This window comes from Channa argus, chromosome 11, assembly GCF_033026475.1.
Source record: "Channa argus isolate prfri chromosome 11, Channa argus male v1.0, whole genome shotgun sequence".
Taxonomy (NCBI): domain Eukaryota; kingdom Metazoa; phylum Chordata; class Actinopteri; order Anabantiformes; family Channidae; genus Channa; species Channa argus.
The window spans coordinates 15,023,335-15,044,217 of NC_090207.1; the positions used below are offsets into that span (position 1 = coordinate 15,023,335).

At 38.3% G+C, this 20,883-nt stretch overlaps 2 protein-coding genes across 3 annotated transcripts; both read right to left on the bottom strand.

Moving 5' to 3' along the window:
- Positions 1-883: 883 nt before the first annotated feature.
- On the bottom strand, positions 884-5,941 carry lix1 (limb and CNS expressed 1). Its single transcript, XM_067521476.1, has 6 exons — positions 5,781-5,941; positions 4,990-5,195; positions 3,682-3,822; positions 3,467-3,562; positions 1,538-1,615; positions 884-1,436 (listed from the first exon to the last, which is right to left on the bottom strand). The coding sequence occupies exons 1-6, from the start codon at positions 5,845-5,847 to the stop codon at positions 1,164-1,166; spliced, it is 861 nt and encodes a 286-aa protein (XP_067377577.1). The 5' UTR covers positions 5,848-5,941; the 3' UTR covers positions 884-1,163.
- A 1,102-nt stretch (positions 5,942-7,043) lies between these two features.
- riok2 (RIO kinase 2 (yeast)) lies at positions 7,044-11,860 on the bottom strand. Of its 2 annotated transcripts, XM_067522259.1 has the most exons (10): positions 11,685-11,860; positions 10,927-11,065; positions 10,728-10,844; positions 10,109-10,284; positions 9,224-9,312; positions 8,923-9,114; positions 8,746-8,838; positions 8,105-8,524; positions 7,801-7,900; positions 7,044-7,527 (listed from the first exon to the last, which is right to left on the bottom strand). In XM_067522259.1, the coding sequence occupies exons 1-10, from the start codon at positions 11,748-11,750 to the stop codon at positions 7,366-7,368; spliced, it is 1,554 nt and encodes a 517-aa protein (XP_067378360.1). In that variant the 5' UTR covers positions 11,751-11,860; the 3' UTR covers positions 7,044-7,365. The 2 variants fall into 2 exon arrangements, with proteins under 2 accessions (XP_067378360.1, XP_067378361.1); XM_067522260.1 differs by lacking the exon at positions 10,927-11,065 and having other exon boundaries at positions 11,685-11,837.
- Positions 11,861-20,883: the final 9,023 nt, after the last annotated feature.

Consider the following 20,883-nt stretch of genomic DNA (forward strand, 5'->3'; position numbering starts at 1 on the left):
GGTGCGTATAACAAGATATATATAAAACATTTGATTTAAACAGGTCACTGATGAGAGAGTTTCTATGTTCAGACAAAACGTAATAATAACAACAACAATAATAAATATAGATATAATAATAATTATTATTATTACTATTATTATTAGAAGTAGTAGTAGTATTGTAATATTTTCTTAATGTTTGTAGCCTACATTTGAAGGTTTACAAACATAACTGCAGCTAAATGTTTGCATCATAGTCAGCAGCTGCTAATTTTAATAGGCAGGATTCGGAATAGATTTTTTTTTTTCATTAGATGGTCGCAAGTCCCTTGGATGCTAAGAAATTAAAGAGCTAACAGGACAAAGCAAATTAACCATCCATAAAATTAACAGATACAGCTTCTCTCCCCCCCTCCTTTTTTTTTTGTCCTTTCGGCTTATCCCGTGAGTTCTGGGTCGCCACAGCGGATTATTAGCATATTGATTTGGCACCATTTTTACGCCGGATGCCCTCCCTGACACAACCCTCCCCAATTTCTACCGGGCTTGCAAACCCTTAAAATGGCGCATTGTCATGTTACATAAATGATTGTTTATATATGCAGAAAATCTCACTGAGACTTAAAGAAAAATTCCTAAATCAAAATCAAAACCATAATAAAAAAACACGGTATATAACAAAATATCATCAAGTAGTACTAGAAGCATTGTACATAAGGTATGACTCTCCTAAGTATCTAACATCTGCTGGTTTTGCAGTTCATTTAGCAAGCAAGGGTTATACTGGAGAGCTTCTCCAGTTTAGTGTTGGTCATAGTCACTCATTTATCCTGTAATCTATTGTCACGGTTCAATCTGATTTCAACTAAGGTCATCATGCAACAAAACACAAAAAACAAACACGAATCCAAATGTAATTTAATAAAAAACAAAAGTGTGTGCCATAGCATCTAGCTAAGATGTAGCCTAATATGTGACGTAGTCATTTGACCCAGCATTTCATTTTCATTAAGCATTTGATAACCTGAAATGCCAGATGACATGATAGAGCGAGTAAGGCAGACAGACGCTCTTAGATATTGATAGATTAAACAGTAAGTAGCCTACATTAAACAGTCAATATTCATCCGGTTGTCCAGGCTCCTGTGTCCTGGGTGTATAATGTGTAGAGTAGGTTGCTCCTACTTGTATGTTTGACTTTGTGACTGCTTGTAGGCCTCAGGTGTGTGGTGATTGTACGCTTGACTCAGAGCCAAGCTTAGAATTGCTGTCTTTTCCTTGTAGAAACGCAGCTCTATGCCTCGATGCTGGGCCAACACCAGTTCCCTCTGTGCCACCTGCAGCTCCTCTCTGAGGAGCCCCGGTGCCCCCTGCTCCTTTCCAAGCCAATCCAGAGCCATGCTGCTGCGCATGTACTCTTCAAATCTCCTCTGTGTGTAATAGGCGATCACACCCTAACAAGGGGGAAAGAAAATAAGTGATTCTCACTGCATAGTTTGCTTCATCAGAGTTGGCTGAAAGCAGGAATAAGGTATGTCCTCAGCAAGACCCGTACCTGTCGAGAGCACTGCTTTTCCCTCAGTGCTTTTAGTGTCCCATTCCAGTGCAGTAACTGGAAAACTGTCATCATCTCCTGGAGAGGAAAAGAGATACGAGTCACACAGAGAAAAGTCATGTGCAGTTGCATGAGTAAAGACTTGAATAACAAATATCCAGCACCATGTACATATTTCTGACAAAGATAACATATTATGAGGGCATTTCCTCAATCCGCACCTAAGCTGCAGGTGATTGGTTTGAAAAGATATTGTAAATCTTTATGCACTAGGTACAGCTTCCAAGGTACAAGGACAGCTTCCAAGTATTGGAAGCTACTGACGTGTTAAACAGAGAAAGTCTGTATGCACTGTATGTACTGAAATTGAGCTAATGAGTCACACGTGGAAAATGGGACACGTATGTTATCTGTTTTTTAAGTCCGCATTTTACCTGCCAGCCTATTTATTCTGGTTCTAACAATGGATCTGCCCTATGCTACTGGATTCTGCCTGACTACCAGACTATTCAACACCTCTTGCATTAATTGCATGTATAAATTATATAAAGCCTTGACAACCACATGCCCCATGTTTGTGGAGGTTGGGATGTGATGCTGTGTGTGCAGGCTGGAGTAAATGTGTGACTCAATTTCAGGATCTGTGTGTACATGTGTGGATGTATGGAGGTGTGTGTATTGCTTGGAAACATTCCATCTGTATGAGTTGTGCTTTAGCTGGAATGATAATGAACCCATTTCCTTTTACTAATAACTCTCTGTCTGCACATGTGTGCTTACATACACACAAAGGCAGAAATATTAGGTGTTTTATACATTGACTGATAATGAGATGGAAAGGGGGCAAATTGGTAAAGAAATGGAGTCATGATAACCATAAAGGGTGGAATCGCTGGTTGTGATTTTTGGATGTTTGACTAGTTAGTTAGAAATACATTATTTAAGGTGTCTTAGTGTAAACAATTACATGACAAACCCTGAATCCTGTAAAGTAAATACAACTCCAATTCAAAATTAAGTTGGGATGAAGTGTAAAATGTCAACAGAATGCAATAATTTTCAAATATCATCAACCCATATTTTATTTACAATAGAGCATAAACAACTATCAGATGTTGAAACTAAGATATTTTTGATGGCAGCAAATCAGCTCAAAAAAGTTGGAATAGGGCGATGTTTACCATTGTGCAGCATCCCCTCTTCTTTTAAGTTGCAAGGCCTTCCCTGAAAGAGACGTTGTGTGGATGGGAGCTCTATTTACTTTTCAGCGTGGATTTCCAGATGTGTAAGCGGCCCACACCATAGGCACTAATGCTCCCCCATACCATCAGAGATGCAGGCTTTTGAACTGTCCACTGATAACAAGCTGGATGGTCCCTTTCTTCTTTAGTCCAGTAGAGAATCTGGCCTGTTTTTAAAGCAGTGCCAAAGATCACATACAGGGTCCAAAGATCACATACATCCAGTTTTGACCTTCGGCCTTGTCCCTTGCGCGCAGAGATTCCTGCTTATTCACTGAATCTTTTGATTATATTATAAACTTTAGATGGTGGGATATTTTTCTGAAATTGTTCCACAATTTTTACTCCGTTTGTTGCAGATTGTTGAACCATCTTTACACTTGAGACACTGTATCTCTGAAATGCTCCTTTAATGCCCAGTCATGTTACCTGTGACCTGTTGCCATTTAAACTAATTAGTTGTCAAATGCTCCTTGTCTTTTGTTGCCCCTCTTCCAACTTTTGTGAGATGTGTTTGTGCCATCAAATTCACAATGAGCTAATATTTTCCTTATTTTCAGTTTCAACATGTGATATGTTGCTTATGTTCAACTGTGAATAAAATATGGGTTGATGAGACATGGACATGAGCCCACATAATTTCTAAGCATAGGTACAGTGAAATACATGATTCGGTTTTATATTATACCTGGAACTCGAGCATTGTTCTTCCTATGTAGGAGTGGAGAAGCAAACTGTATGTTCCCAGACTGGTGCTTGAATCACAAGCTTCTTCAATAGAGACCTTAACAGAAACAACAGTGTAGGTCAATATTCATACTGTTATTAATGCTCTCCTCCATTGTCTTTCCTATAATCTACCTCACAAGAACTAATGTAGTGTTTGCACTTCTTCAAACTCACAGCGCTGTCACTGGTTGCTTGCTGCAAACTCTGAGTGATGAACTGAGGGCTGATGCGTCTACTTGGCAGCTCGTTCGCAAGTGAGTTCATCAGAGCCACACGAGCTGCATCCCTTCGAGCCTCTGCCTGAGTTTCACACACCTGAAGTTGAGGAGATGATGAACAAGAAGGGAAGGGGAAAATAAATAAATAAATAAATAGATAGATAGATAGGTAGATAGATATATATATATATATATATATATATATATATATATATATATATATATATATATATATATATATATATATATATATATATATTTTTTTTTTTTACTTTAGACAGCCATTTCAGGTTATGCTGACATGTATGAGCCGAAGGTCGAATGACTGACTCCAACAGTGGATAATTTTACACTTCAGTAATACTAATCATGGGATCAGAACTCAAATCAGTAATAACATTAGAACATTAAGCCATTCACAGATAATCAATGTCTTGCCGGCTCTAAGCTGGGAGCTGCTTCCTAGACCACAATGAGCCCATTGATAGATATCATGGGATTTAAACAAAATTACATCAACGTAAACCACATTAAAAGCATGTTTAATTAAGTGTTTTTTCCCAGTTAATTTTAATAACATAAATAGCTTCAGATGTTTTTTGTTCAGAAAATAACAACCTGTAAGAAACCTTAATTCTTAGGGCTGTTTTATTTTATAATTTAACTAATTTATGTTTTTCTTGTTGCAGCATTTGCAGTTTTGAAAGATTATTTAAAGATATCATGCATATGACATGACTTATATTTAATTGTAAAGAATAACCATGCAATAGAGGGGCGGTAATAGAGGGGCAGTTGTCCACAGACCACAGGGTGAGTGGTTCGATCCCCGGCCCCAGCTATATGTCAAAGTGTCCCTGGACAAGACACTGAGCAGTGCCGGTCCAAGCCCGGGAGAAATTGGGGAAGGTTGTGTCAGGAAGGGCATCCGGCGTAAAAAAAACTGTGCCAAATCAACATGTGGACAATGATCTGCTGTGGTGACCCTGAAGTCACGGGATAAGCCGAAAGGACAAATAAATAAATAAATAAATAAAAAAGAATAACCATACAATAACAAACTACTAAGTGGATAACTTTTTATAGCATTTACAATCGGTGCTCTCTGCAATTTTATGATTAGGATGGACTCCCACTCGGACACTGCAGAAAAATCTTTATCTAGTATTATAAAGGCACTGTCTCTTATTTTATTTTTGATACTAATAACCCAGGGCAAGCATGTTAAATTAACCATCACATGCAGAAATCCCTCACCGCACACCTTATAGTTACCAAAACAGCTTCCTCCCGGGAGAGTGACATAGCAGACGTACGGAGGACCAGGCGAGGGTGTCGACTCATACAGCAGCAAGCCCTCTGTCTGGCTGGCTTCATCCTCACCAGAACCATCTAATTTATTAGATGAACACTTTGCCTGACTCATCTGCTTCTGCTTCCAAAAGTCATGGAGCATGGTCACTGCATTCACTGCACACACAAACATGTCAAAATGTGGAATGACAAAGCAAAAAACATAAATTACCATGGCAGAAAGTAAACTTGCTCGTTCTAGGCTAATACATGAAAAGTTTTGATACCTCTTCTTCTAACTCAGAGAGAGCAGGCAACACAGCGCATAAATATTGTGATTAATAATACTGCAGAAATACAAGCGGAAGGGCAACAACACCCCTTAACTTACACAAATCAGCATTTTATAACATTTTTAACATTTTCTGATCCTGACATAGGTTTAACCTTTCCTGTGTCCTTCACTATGTGTCAAACATTTCACTGCAACTCAGTGTATTGCAAAGATCAGTTGCCAGGCATTAATTAGAGGCATGTGTAGCAGGAAATATAGTAAGTATATATATATATATATATATATATATATATATATATATATATATATATATATATATATATATATAAAATTGCAAAGTTATAAGAAGACATTTACATTATTTTCTACTGCAACATCAGGTCATTGGTAAAAACAGCATTTAAATTTCAATTGTAATATTTGGAACTAAATTTGTCTATTTCTTGTTAATTCTAACAGTTACTCACAGTCTTTGGGGCTGGTGTCAGTCAGGTATGACACGATGTTCTCAACTTTTACTTTACTCATCTTCATCAAGCATATACTTCCAGCTACATCACACACATTCAGTCCTTTTTTCTTCAAAATAGTTCACATGACACTAAAAATGAGCAACCTCCACCATCACCAAAACTCAGGCATAAACTTAAAAAAAATCTAAAAGCCTCTCTAGTTTTCTTTGCTCCACCTCCTAAACTCTCTTTCTTCCTCCTCCTCTTCTCCTGTGTGAACATCTCACCAGGGTTTCCTTTTTGAAGCAGACCACCTTTGTCCCCCTCACTGCCAATTAGCTCAGAGGGCCCCTCACTCTTTTTACACATGCACACACAGAGGTGCAGTGCAGGAATGCTGAGCCCCTCCCCTCAGGCTGTGCAGCTGGCTAATCCCTGAACAGTCAAGACAGTTGAAGACCTGCACAAAGTTATACACCGGCAAGACATTGTACCATCTTAAGGAACAGCAAAACATGAGCTGTTGTGTAAGAAGTCCTTGATTGTTCTAGATTTTTCTGTATCATGTCAATAAGCAGTATCATCTCTTTGCAACATGTAGTTTCTATGATGTGTGGGGGTGGGATACTTCTGACTCCACACACAAATTTGAGCCCATTGAGCCCAGGGCTCTAAGTTCCATTCACGCTCTTCAATATGAATGGCTATTGTTCAGGTCTGTATTCAAATACTTTCTGAAAGCCTCATATGCATAAATGAACCAAATTTGGAGAAAGAAGTGGTTTCTCAGTTTCCCAAGTCTCTAATCCATCATCCTTTACATGTCTGTATGTTAAATATAAGTCAGCAGGAGAACTTATGAGCATGAAGTGGATGTGTTGTGAAGCATGTGCGCTTGGGTCACTCTCTACCGTTTAATTGCCCACACAATGGTAGTATCAAACTTTTCAAAGTTCTACAATTTGATTTGGATTTGAGGGTCTAGGGATGGAGGATGGTTTATATTAAACAGATAAAGCCTTGTGATGGACCATGGGTATTTATGATCATGAGCTATGTAAATAAAATGTGATAACAGTTTGAGACCATGGCAAAAGTTTCAAAAAACATCTATTAACATTTATAGATTGTATTTGACTCTCAAGTCCCACATCAGTTACTCTATCAGCAGCATACTCAGAGTGACATATGTATTTACTCAACTTGACAAGCAAGAATGGAATAATTAGTGAAGGGTTGTTTGTTTCCTGTAAAAGGCAAAGAAAAACACCTTTGCAGTAACATATAAATGGTTTAATTTCCAATCATACACTTTATTATAATATGTAGTCTATATGTACATTAGCCTGTAAAAAATATGACAGTTCACAGAATTATAAATTGAAAAAAAAAAAGGCCTGTGAGGATATTTTTCCATGTGGTGGAACCAACTAGAAAATACAGCTTGTTTTTACTTCAGTAAAAAGCTTTGTCACACTGTTGTGATTTCCCATGACAGTAAAGAAGAGTTGAGGTTTTACACAGATTCTTGACTTTTTCCAATCAACCATCAGATATTCACAAATTTTCAGAGTAGGAGGATTAACCACTGTTCTCCCACTTATCCCCAAAAGTTGGCGCTCTCCATACTAGATTTGATGTTAATTTGATTCTCCCTCCTGGACTTGGTTACCAAGTTGGATTCTCCCTTCTGCAGACGTCGCCTTTGGGCTGCCTTCTGCTGTTTGGTGAGCTGCCTCCGCACCTTCTGACGGACTACGTCCTGTAGGACACAAAATAGCACAGACAGCAGGTTCCTACAGATGAATGTATGCACTTTCTGTCTCTCCAGACACAACAATATGTTGCCTTTGCTAAAGGTCACGTTACAATTTTTCGCAAACTACAACACCATATCAAAGTTCTTTAGCACTGACAGGGCATACTTTTAGATGATCAAATCAGTAAGACTTTAACAGTGTTCTTTGGTCTGTTCGTTGCCCTTGTATAATACACTTAATACAGAGAGCTGTGTAGGTGTCAGGGTTTTTCTCACTGGTGGTATGGTAGAGCAGCTCCCAATGCTTCCCATTGTGGCCTCACTGTCTGTTCTCCTCCTAATGTGTTCTGCCATGTGTAGGAGACTGTCTGAGTCTCTGCAACACACAAACAAACCAAAATCAGTTGCTATTATGGCACATTTAAAATTAAAGCACAGCCATTCACTGTTGGTGTTTAATTTGACACAGACTAGGCTATTTTTTCTTTTCCAAGTATCAATTTTTAGGACTGAAAATGGAAAAAATAATTTCAAATGCCCTTAATTTTATTGGGTTAACTTCCTACACTATAGTGCTTACCTAAAGGGTTTGAACTCTTTGTTGGAGGCAGAAAGGTCTGCAAGTTCTGGACACTCATCCTCTGCTTCCTTTGACTCCACGTCCTTCTCAGTGTCTCCATCACTTATTGGTGTTTCTTCTGACTCAGTCTCTGTCTGTTCTTTCTCATTTTCACTCATTTCATCCTCATCTTGTACACTTTCGTATGTGTCACTAACTTTCAGACCCTCCAATTCTAGCATTGCTAGTTTATATTCTTCCATGTCTACATTCTCCTCATCTCTTTCTGCTTCCTCATATATTGCTTCTTCATCATCACACTCTTCTTCATTATCTTCATCATCTTCCTCAGGTCCAGCTGGGTGCAGCAATGCACCATCTCTCTCCAGATCTTTTGTGAAGCCACTAGCTGAGACTTCAACATCTAGAGAATAAGACCGCCTGTAGCAATCAATGACAAGATTATGCAAAAATTACTTTTGACCTAAAATTTGTTTGTTACACACATTTTTTGGTTTTAGTTAAAACATAACTTTAAAGTATTTTATTTTACATAAGAACACAAACATAGAATATAAAACACATTGTTGAAATAAAGTCAATTAAGTACATTAATCCCACAGACAATACAATTAATAACAAAAATAAAGATGAAAAGTTACCTGATGTCTTTGAAGGTTGGAAAAAGCTCACTTTCATAATGAAATCTTTTTGCAAAGAAATCTCTGATACATTTGACGTCTCGGTCAAAATACCTACAAACAAATTTGTAGAATTAAACAAAATGGAGAGCATCTGTTTTTTATCAGTATTAATCACTTTATGGCAAAGCCACCAACCATTCAGCATTAGCGTGTGAGGTGGACACCATTTGAGGGAAGTCAATCATTGTTATGTGATCCTGATCATCCAACATGAGGTTGAACTCATTAAAGTCACCATGAATCAGCCCGTGATTAGCTAGTTTGACTATGAGCTCCATGAACTCATTGTACAGTGCCGGTGGATCCTGCAGCTCATGCACCTGACACCTGAAAGAGAAATAATACACATAAAGCATATAAGAAACAGAGAATACAAAGAGTGTGCTGTATAATTTTCTTAAGCAAGAAGTAAGGATAGGATGGTTTTTTAACATACAGTGGATATCCGTTGATGAGCTCCATTAGTACAGCGTGTCTGTTATAATCCACAGGTTTGGGAACAGGAAAGCCTCGATCATACAATGCCTGGGAAAAATTAGGAGATAACTCAAAAGATGCACCACATAAAATTGGAATTCTACTGTACATTGTAAGAACTGTTGTTTTCTTTCTATGACATATACACTTCTTTGCGTATGTTGTGCAAGTCTGGAGGATTTCCACATCACAAACAGAAGCAATGCAGCAAGATGGTTAATATTAAGGTCATGGCAGAGAAAATAGCATCAACAACATAAATGACAAGCATATAGAGTAAGTAGATGTGGACAAGCTCAATTAGTTTTTCCCTTCATTCTCCACTATTGTTGATTTGGTGATTTAGAGCTGCTGCTGCTGCTGAGACTATTACCCCTTCACTCATGCGGGACTGCATCTCTTGTACGTGTAGCACTAATTTCTTGAAATGTGTACAAGTGACATTTCAAACAAATGTAGGCTGTACGAGATTGTCATTCTGCACATGTAGATGCTTAGATACAGCCAGTATATCTGTGGCATATAAGGGCTGTGTTGTTGGACACTGGTCAGAGTGCCCATGCTTACCCCTGTCCACCACAACGATAAACGCAACATGTGATCTTAATGTTGTGTAGTGTAGTTGTGTTAATGTAGATGAGTATAACTGACTGCATGTTGTACATTAGCAGAAGCAAGACAGAAGTAACATAACCTGCACACGTGTGGTTTAGGTTTAAATGCCGATCTTTCTGAGCTGTCAACCTGTGACCCAATTGTTCAAAATGCATTAAAAAAAATGTTGAAACCGAAAGCACAATGTTGTATTTACAAATAAAGATATTAGCTACTGTTTGTCCATTACCTTCATGTACGCAAACTCCTTCATGGCTGACAGGCGAGAGAGGTAAAGCCAGGACATGTTCTTCCTGTGTTTGTGGTAATCTCTTTTGTTCTTTAGATTCCTGAAGGAGGTACGACCTAATCTGTGAAGCTTCAGTGCATACTGCTCACCATTTGGACTTGCCACAACATAAATATCTGCATGAGGTGAAGACAAAACATATTGTATGAACTTGAGCACATGAGAGAGTGACTTTGGCAATGAAGCCCAGGAAGTATAGAGATATTTTCACAATAACAAACTGCAAATAAGAAAAAATGCTGTGATGATCCATTTAGTTTCTTTTTTGGCTGTTAAGTATTTGTCAAAACAACCATCTTGATTGGGAACTGTACTAAGAAATGACAATAATAAGTCAAGTATATTGCTGATCTCTTAGTGAAAACAATTTCATGATATGACAACTTTGCAACATTCTAATACATTTTCTTTGAATTAAAGTTCCATTGTTTAATAACTGATTCAGAAAGTCCTTTATATTTCAAGCATTTATATCACATAATTGCTTTTAACTGAATTACTACAGTCAGACAGGGGAATATGTTGTGGTTTACCAAAATATTTATACACTTTTTCTTACCTGACTCTTTGCCCACTCCCATCTGGTTGCCAACTGAAATAATCACCTCTCTGGAGCATAAGGTCTTTAAGGCAAGGTAGTCATATCCTCCATAGTTTAACCTGTATCCCTGCACAGCTGAAATCAGAACACAAAAGTATATGTGTATCATCTCTGTCAGGAATTGTTAGTCAAAGCTTATTGCTTTCTGTTTTCTTACTCTTTGTGCGTTCATACACAACAAGTTTGTGTTTGACAAGTTCTCTGAGGATCTTGTTGCAGCCACCATGTTTCAGGCTAGCAATGGAGGACAGAAGACTCATTGGAACAATTTCATGGTTCTTCATCCCCATCTCAACCTGTGTGAGGGTTGTTTACAGAAGGAACCAGAATTTGGTCAGTACAGAATTTTTAGTCTGCTTGTTGTGACTAAGTTGCAGCACAGCTAAAAGATGATATTGCATTTGTTCATATACAACACACACACACACAAAATACAATTTTGCGGTCGATGTGTTAGAGAACAGCATTCTAAAAATGTTACCTGAATGTGCAACATCCCTAACTTTTGTGAGTAGTGCATCTATCGCTACTACTTCTGCAATCTGTCTGTCAGTCAGCGTTATGAAAGTGTACAAAAGCTTATAAATTACATGTATCTGTAGAAAATCTTTTTCTAATAATTTGGATGGTAAGAAAAGTGAATGCCTCTACCTGATTTACCATCATTACCACACAACTGTCTCACTAAGCTATGCAGTAATACCCTGCAGCTGTTAGGGACATTATCATACCCAGGAAGTAAACAAATATTTACATACCATTTAGCCTTTATACATGCCGTCTTTATTGTTATACAACTGTAACGTTCAATTAAGGAACTGTCAGACATGGCTCGAGTAGGGTTGAGGAGGCTAATGTTAGCCTAGCACTCAGGTGGAACACAATTGATTTAGTAAGCACGCTAACGGTACTTACCGCTGTGAGGACGCGGAAATCATCTCGAGATAAATATCTCAACACCACGACATTCAGCTTGCCCATGTTTCAAGCTGCGCAAAACATGTATTGTATATAAACTATTAAAACTATTTTCTTTTTCTAGGTTGTCCACATTTTCAGTAAACACATGTACAAAGCGGAAGTACAGCCAACGAAACATCCGTCCTGCAGAATTACGTGTGACGTCACCCCCACGTACAAATACAAAGTTTGAGCACATGCTTTTCAGACGGATATTTAACTCAATGTATTTTGGTGTTCCTAGTCCTATATGAAGATACTCGTGAAATAATTTTTAATTACTTTTGCTCTGTAAAGTTTGTTGGGGTCTTTGGAGGCAGTTGTGTTTTTTTTATTTTTGATTTAAATAGATGGCCTCCAAGTGGGTTATGACTGTTAAAATGCAAAGAGACGCTGCACTTGCTGAAGTTTTTGTCTGGTTGTTAATTAGCCATTTTTCATTTTGAACCAAAATTCAACAACATTTGTATTGCGCTTTTGTATTTGATTTTTTGGGATTAATTCTAATGCTATGTTGATTTTTTGGGATTAATTCTAATGCTATGTTACCTAGCATAGCATTAGAATTAATCCCATGTACGCAGTAGTGGACAACGTCCTCCAGTTAGTGGAAAAGTTGTAAATACGTTTTTCAACACAATTGACCTTTTCACAGATAATTCTAACCATCAGGATACACAGGTGTAACTAATTACATTAGTTACTTATTGCAATTAGTCATGGAGCCACGGTTAATGTTCTGTGCAATGCTCAAGTTCCATATGATTTTTGTTTTATGAAAATTCTAAATGCCTGCAATAGAAAGCTCTATGCTGTGTCCTAATGTCACTCTCCAAACTATTTGCAAAGCAAACAGAAGTAATTTGCCTTCAAAAAAGAAAATAAGATCACCTTATAGATATTAATGCTACAGGAAACAGTCCATTATTCTAGTAAAATCTGATGGTCAGATGTGTATAATGTGTTAAACAGAGGTTTAGCACACATTTTGTTGCCATAGCAGCTTTAATGGCTTCTGTGGTTAGGTAGTCTCTCAACAGTGTGTGTGTGTGCGGGTTTACTCTAAAGTGTATTATGACAGACACTCCTCTGTTTCCAACACACACACACGGCTCTTCACTTCCACAGAATGTGTTGACTCAGTGATTTGCTTCACTGGTTTATTTAATGTTCTGTAGTCTAGCAATTGCCTGTTTCCAAATAAAGACCAGGCAGTGCTATATGCAAACATGTACACATCCAAAAATTAAGTGGAGGTGTTTTACTGGCTTTTTGGTAACATTGTTCTAGACCTTAGAATTGAATTAGCTTTTTAATTTGTGATTAATGTATTCCAGAACATAACATTTATAACAAATGGACAAATAAGCATAAGAAAATGAGTTCCATGTGAGTCACTTAGTGAGTGTGTTTAAAACATTAAGTGTTTTACAAGCTTCCAGAGTTTTTCCAGCAGATATCGACACCTTCTGAATACATCATGGTTGTTTCATAATCCATGCATGAGCCATGATGTCTTTAAGCACTTTGTCCTCTTTGGTTAGTTAGTTAGCTTGTGTCTCCACAGTGTTATGTGTGCATTATTTGCTCCAACAGGTGTGTCATGAGTTGTAAAATACACGCAAGTACTTAACAAGTACTTATAGACAAGTATACAAACAAAAACAGTAACAAATTATAATGCAGTCTGTTACTACAAACCACAGCCATAAGATGAACCATAGAGCAACACAACTTCTACAATGTGCTAAGTTAAGATAGTAGGTGTAGTAGTGTTATGCAGTGGAATGTATAAAGTTCTGTAAAATAACCCTGAAACGGCCAATATTGTAGGAAAAGATGACTTTCTGTAGAATTCCCAAAAAATATTTTGATATTTGCTCTCAAACATCAAAGTGCAATGTCTTCTTTTTCGATAATAATAATATGAAATTACTATTAAATCTTTCCTGTAGGTGGAAGAATGTTGTTCAATTCTTTCTTTTAAAGCTAGATGGCAGTGCAACACAGGTAGATTACTGAAGCTGCTGCGCCGTCTTTTGTCTCATAGACTATTGTCTCTGCTTTAAGTCAAGTAAGAAAACTGAATAATTGTCATCACATGTGCAACTGGCCTCTTGTTGGAACTGAACTGTCTTCTTACAAACACAGTGTTTCTAACCAGGTCAGACCTTTGGCTACAGAATAGGTAGTAGTAGTAATTAATGCCATGCATATCATTCAGCTGCAAATATTAAGCTGCAAAGTGTGGCTAAGAATTTGTCTGCTAACTCTAAACATTCATTTTTATCATACTTTGCAAACAATTTGACCTTAAACAATTATGCTTTTGATAAAAGCATATAGATTTATGAGCAAAATGAAAACAATTCTCCTCTCCTCACATATTTTAAAAATGCTTTTTCAAAAGAAAAGCATTTTAAAAATACTTTTCTTTTAATAAGAAAATGCTTTTTTATAATAAAACTGTTATAAGAAATGTAGTGTTTTGGCTTGTCTGAGCAAATTTCAACTACACAGTGTTTTCACTGTTCACATTATTTTTCTCCTGTGTCCTCAGTCACTGCACACTGATGGAAACAGGAGCACATGATAGCATTACAACTTGACTGCACACCAGTAATAACAGACAAACTCTGATTTTGATTAGATAATCTTATCAACCAATAATTCATTTTCTCAAAAGAATTCTCTTAATATTCTGCTGGTGTTCCAGTAGCACTGCTTTTAGATGATGTTTTAGCAGTTTACTGGTCTGGCTAGAAGTCTGTAGACATATGATTGAATTGATAGGCTGAATGTGTTTTTAGCTGATAAAACCTCTGATTTTCTCCTCTGGCTCTCAGCAGCTGTAGATATAAAGTCTCAAGGCAGAATTTTCTGTTGAACTTGCTATGACAGACAGGCGCAGATGTCTGTTTCACTGGGTTCGGACAGTTACACACAAAAACAGAGCAGAGGAACTGGTGGTTTGTTAATCGTGCTAGGCCGGAAGTCTGGAGGGAGAGTGTGGACCTGCCTGTGTGCAGAATAATCTGGAACGTGGTGGAACAGCCATTCCTACTGGCATGTGTGAACACACTCACTAACACAGTGAGATAGTGTCTTCTTTCCAGATGTGTGTAAGGGGACCTTTGGCATGCTTCAATACAAAGCAGCTCTCTCTTCATCCATCCTAGCATTTCATCCTCCCCCCTCACTATTTTTACCTCGCCCCAGCCTCAGCTGTATAGAATTTATTACAGATGATTAAAAAGGAGCCAAAATGTTATAAGACAGTTTCACCTTCACCGACTGTATATTTACTGAAGTGTACGTGTGTGTCCATTGTGTAATGTTTAAAATGTGATGACCCCATCCACTTTCTAAGCACCAAGGGCTGAATATCCTCAATAGACCTGTACTGAATCAGGATCCTTTGATTAGAAATTAATGAGCACCTCATTAGTGTAAGATGAAAGTAAGAATTGGATAGGTTAAAGTGATGAAAGGACCTTTAGAGTACTGACTGAAATAAAGTGATCTCGACATTTCATGTACACAGTGTATCAAAGCTATCAGCCTTACAGCGTTACTTACAGTGTTTTAATAATGCAACAGAGCTTAAAAGGGCAAATCTACCATTACTAAATTGTATGTTGACCCCCAATATCTATGTATTGTTTACTTATGTAGATATGTGAACACTTATTGCAGCCTTGTAAAAAGATGGAGCGCATTTTCAAAGCGGCAAGATATATTTACAGGGTTGTGTGTGTTTGTGCTGTCTATCAGTGTTTGAATTTCCCTTGCTGTTTTTCTACACAGTAAATGTGGAATCACGGAGGAGTCCCCCCCATCAGCCCACAGATATCTGCTCCTTAAACAGATATCAACGGTTTTGTACACAAACGCCCAAGCACACTCTCACACAGTGTCAGTCTGTTCAATTGCTTTCTTGTTGTTTTCCACTCTTAAGCTTCAGGGAGAGAGTGCTAAATTGAGGCAGGAATAGGAGAAGCTTAGGTGAGTTTCCAACAACAAATGTGGGCTTTGTTCCTAGGGTATCTTCGCCGTGCCTTTAGCCAGCTGCTGTGTGTTTGGAAACATCAAATTTGATTAGATTAGAGCACAGGAGAGGATATCCACTTACGCTGCCTGTTCTGCTGCAAGTCTTCCAAACAATAATCTGCTCTCAGGTGGAGGTACAAGCAGCTAAAAGAGGGGCCTGAGGAGAAATGTGAGGAGGGGAGGCATAACCTGCTCCAAGCCCAGCTGATATAGCTTGAGGGACAGTGAGTTACGCACTCACATACACACATGTGAAAGTCTATTTATCAATATTAGACCTGGATAGGTTTATGTCTCTTTTTCTAAGCCTTCAGTTCTGTTTAATAGCTGAGGAGTGGAGAAAACTTTGATTGTTCCATAGACAGACAAATTAGTCTTAAATCTCACAAACCCAAAGCTCATAGCTTTTATAGCAGCATTTGCATGGTAAAAACTATATGTACAAAATGTAACTTGATACTTTTGCCATTAAAATGATCAGATCAGATTGCACAAAGTTTACACCAAGTGAATATTTATCAAGTTTGTGTATATGATTTTTTGGATGCCTGTGCACTCCCAGCTTACACAATATACATTACTAAGTAATATGTAACTGTTTGTCAGTCTGAGCTCTCTAGACTGGCTGAATTGAGCTCCACTGTCAGTCAGACAGGTTTGCACTGTGCAGGAATAACAAGGAACTGGGAGGGCAGGTTTGCATAGAGATAAAGACAAGCAATACAGTGTGTACACAGTTCCACAACCTGTGTGATACTTACAGGGTCCTGTTCTATTGCTATTCTATAATGTATGATAATTGTATGTGTTTGCTCTGTACAATTGCAGTGTTTGATGTGATTACTCAAAGCTCTATTAGGTATCTGTGACCATGGCTATATGGGTGGAGTGACCTTTTATAGCTCTCCAAAAATTCAAAAAAATATTTTAACCTGGTCCTCAAGTAAGTGTTTAACAATAGTCTTTGGTGTAGGGTTAGGTTTAAGATGAGACTATTTGTAGTGGGACTATTTCTTGGCCAGGTGGAGCGACCTCTTTGAGTCTTGTCTTCACTGTGAGGTTTTCCATTTTTTTCTGGAATTGATGCTAAGCTAAGCCCACAATTTCTTTGCTTCAGCTTCATATTTAATGTACAGACACAAGAAAGACAGATCTTACTCTCACCAAGAAAGAATAAGTGTATTTGCTAGAATGTCAAACTATTCCTTTCGGGTTATTGGTGTAGTGATGTAGTGAATAAGGAATGGATACAGTCCATGATCTATGCTCACAAAAAATCATGACAAATGTGTTGTTTGTGTGTGTGTGTGTGTTTGTGTGTTTGTGTGTGTGTGTGTGTGTGTGTGTGTGTGTGTGTGTGTGTGTGTTTAAATATGAGAGATGTAACACAGGCCCTAGACAGATAATAACATGCCACAGTGATAGAGAATGCTGCTAACTAACAGCAGTTCTCAGATGGTCCTTTCCATCACAAACACACAGACACACACATACAAACACACAGACACACTTGTATGTCAGACCCTTGTAATGGGATCACTGAGGGATTGGTCCTGCATCAGTCACCATGCAGGTGCAACGGTGGACTTACATGGTACAACCACCCACACACACACACACACACACACGCACACACACACCCACACACACACACACACACACACACACACACACCTACACACACACAGACATGGCACTGACAACATGGCCATGTATCAGTGGAACAGGAAAACTGCTCTTTATCTCAGAGGTTGGGGTTGTTCAGACTATCAGATAGCAGCTACAGCTTGTCTCTTTTGGTGTGTGCATATATGTCTGTGTGTGTGTTTGAATGTGTGCACATTTGACTGTGTCAAGTTTAATAGCATTAACTCCTGCAAGCGTGAAATGAGACAGACTCCCACTATCTGTCTTTAAGAGCAGGGCTGAGAGAGCAGAGTGGTAGAAATCTACTGATGGATCATGGAGGCTTTCAGTGACATGAGCGTGTTAGATGGAAAAGAAACTGTGCTGCTTTCAGTAAAGAGACATATCACAATGAACCATTATAATTACTCCATATTGTACCTGCTTTATTCGTTTTTAATGAACGTTTGTCGGGTCATAGCTTGATGTGATTATTTCCAAAGGGAGCTTGACTGCTTAGCAACAGCTGTCATTCCTCTAGTCATTTTAAAATCATTAGGCCCGTGGTTTTGTCGTTGGGAAAATGATAATGCAAGTAAATGCAAGTCAGCACAGACAGGTTTATTGCATTTAACTATTACAGCTTGTCTAGATTTATATTTAATATTTTGATTGCTTACGAAGGTGTTTTGTGACCAACCAGTTTTAAACTGGTGGTAGATGTAAATATGAGATTGATAGCTTCTTATAAATTTAAAATAATGCTGCAAAAGCTGTCTGTAAAACTTGACAGGAGTCATGGCTACTGATGAATGATATTACTTAATAGAAACCTGAACATGTTATCTGATTGCAGGTCAGTGAGGACAAGAACTGTTACCTCTGATTTCTGCCAGATATACCAGAAATCAGACAACAAACACACACAAAAAAACGAGCTGTTTGTTCCTTTCTAGTAGTTTTGAATCTCACTTGTGTACAAATGTATCGTCCAGTTCCGCATGAGTTGTTGCCTTGAAAGAAAGAAATCAACACACACACAGACACCCACAAACCCACACACACACTGTACACACAAGCATCAAGACAGTACATCATGGTAATCACAGTGCAAAGGATGCTGGGTAATTTGGTTAAAGATGTCAGGAACGTAAATCACCTCCAATCAGTCCTTCTCTCTTATTGGTCAGTCCTCCTACATCAGAAGAACTTTATTGGCTACTCATCTACTCAACTGCCTCTGTAGGTTTCATAATGTTCAGCTCTTTTTCACTTGGATGCAAAGAGGCTGCCGTATGAAAATAAAGACAGAAATAACATAATTTGATAAGACTGAGCCACTTCATAAGAGAAAACTAAATTAGGTACATTTATGTTTCTCTTAAGTAGTTTTTTGCATTAGCTAGAAATGACAAATCATGTTAGTATTTAGTGTCCTTCTTACTATTTATATCTTCCTATTTCAGATGAGAATGTTTAAGTTAAATCTTAATCAATCAGTCCATCTTTTCATGTAACTCTCTTTAAACGAGGCTAAGCATATATTTCAAAATGGGAACCTATTCTTTATAACTCGCTCAGAAAGTGTTTGAATCATTCCTTGTATTGCAGCTTAGACCAAGCAGGACACAACAATTTAAATAGTGTAATTAAATTATTTAAATTCACAGTGCATGATAGTTGTGGATTAATTGCTGTCACCTAGATTGCTGTAAGATAAAAATATTGTTTTCATTCTGCAGAATAAAACATATAGAAAATTATTGTATTCTCACACATTATAGAACATGGGAAGTTTTATCCTTGACTGTACTTTTGCTGAAGCATATTAAACACACATACAGACACACACACACACACACACACACACACACACACATATACACACACATACACACACACACACTTAAGGTGTTCAGGGCTTTGATTTGCCCCAGTCTGCACTGCAGGATAGACAGTTAGATATTTTTAAACAATACCTGGATAATGTCCTGACACCCTCACTGCATATTCAATGCTAATGATAAGCACAGCATACTCACACACATGCATGCAGGCATGAGCTCAGACCTAATGATTCTGCAAACCCTGAATATCTCAGAGCTTTTTTCCATTTGCTCCCTCTCCCCCCAGGCAAGGACCTTCATCACACCGCCAACCATTGATTGTGATGAGACAAAGCATTAATAAATGGATTGAGGGCATAGGACATTGAAGTTTTTGAGAATGATGGGAACGTCAAACTCTGGTAGTGAGTGTTTGCTTTCATTGATGGGGGGCAGCAGAGGAGATGGACAGTGAAAGGAGCATACAAATGACCAGCCACCCACAGGGAAAATCATCCCACCTTGAATGTTTACTGCACAGGGACTACTCTGTGTAAGAGTGGTTCTCAGTAAATATGCCTGGTATGTGTGGATGTGGTAGTATACACTCCTGGGGAGGGGGTGCTATGTGGAGTGCCAGAAATGCAGAGAAAGAAGAGATGCTGTGTGTCTGTATGTGACTGTGTCTGTGTGCCTATGTATTACTTTGATTGTGGAAATGAAACCTGTTTACACACTTGTGGTGAGCACATGTTAGTCCATACCATGTTAATCACTGAATTTTAGAGTGATGCCCTGGTTAGGTTAGGGCTAGGTAAGGTTAGAATAAGGATTAGGGATAGACAAGTTGTGGTCATGGTCAAGATTGGGTTGAATGAATCTAAGTCAATGAGAAGTGATAAATACAACCGTAAATGTGTGTGTGTGTTTGTGTGGTGTGTGGTGAATGTATTCCAGGTCAGGCTGTTTGTCAGAGCTAAGACCAGATCGATGTGGCTCTAATCTAAGGTGGTATGATGTGATTGATTGCCTCATATTCTCAGGCCCTGCACATAGACCTCCGATGAGTGTGATGGGCAGACACAAACACGCACACAAACACACATAAACACACACACAAAGAAACACACACAAAGACACACACATACACACCCGTACAAAGGCACGAGCTTGATCAGTTCACTCAAACAAATAATTTGACTGGGACACAATGGAGTAAGAGTAGATTGGTTTGCTTGGCATAGAGCTGGACAGTCCACCCAAGAGAGAGACCACAAGAGCAGAAAATCTTCCGTAATAGCATTTTTTTACATGTGAGTTGTCAATGTGTGAAAAATATATTTTCCTTAGAAGTTTAGCTGTGCTTTTTTTGTCTGACTTTGCCCCTTGATCCTTAATGTAAATGGGAGCGTGCACAATGTTGACAAGATGTTTGTTTTCCTAAAGCCGTGGTAACACTGACAGATGAGAGAGCAGTTCCGTCTGATGGTGTTAAATGAGCAGACTTACTTGCACCCACAGTGTGGCAGGGTGTTTGCATAATTTTTCCTTTTTGAAATGTTAATGACACCTGTAGGCTATAGTGAATCTGCTCATGAGTGAATAAAATGAGATAGTGAGTGTGTGGGTATTTTTGTGTTGCCAGATTTGTG

Bases quoted from the DNA above. Each gene is read 5' to 3' on its own strand.
- lix1 (XM_067521476.1), bottom strand. From the start codon at position 5,847: ATGAAGATGAGTAAAGTAAAAGTTGAGAACATCGTGTCATACCTGACT. The intron at 5,196-5,780 runs GTGAGTAACTGT...TTGTGTGTGCAG, and splicing joins TGACACCAGCCCCAAAGACT to TGAATGCAGTGACCATGCTC. The intron at 3,563-3,681 runs GTGAGTTTGAAG...GTTTCTGTTAAG, and splicing joins AAGCAACCAGTGACAGCGCT to GTCTCTATTGAAGAAGCTTG.
- riok2 (XM_067522259.1), bottom strand. From the start codon at position 11,750: ATGGGCAAGCTGAATGTCGTGGTGTTGAGATATTTATCTCGAGATGAT. The intron at 10,285-10,727 runs GTAAGAAAAAGT...CACCTCATGCAG, and splicing joins GGGAGTGGGCAAAGAGTCAG to ATATTTATGTTGTGGCAAGT. The intron at 7,528-7,800 runs GTGAGAAAAACC...TGTGTCCTACAG, and splicing joins GCTGCTCTACCATACCACCA to GACGTAGTCCGTCAGAAGGT.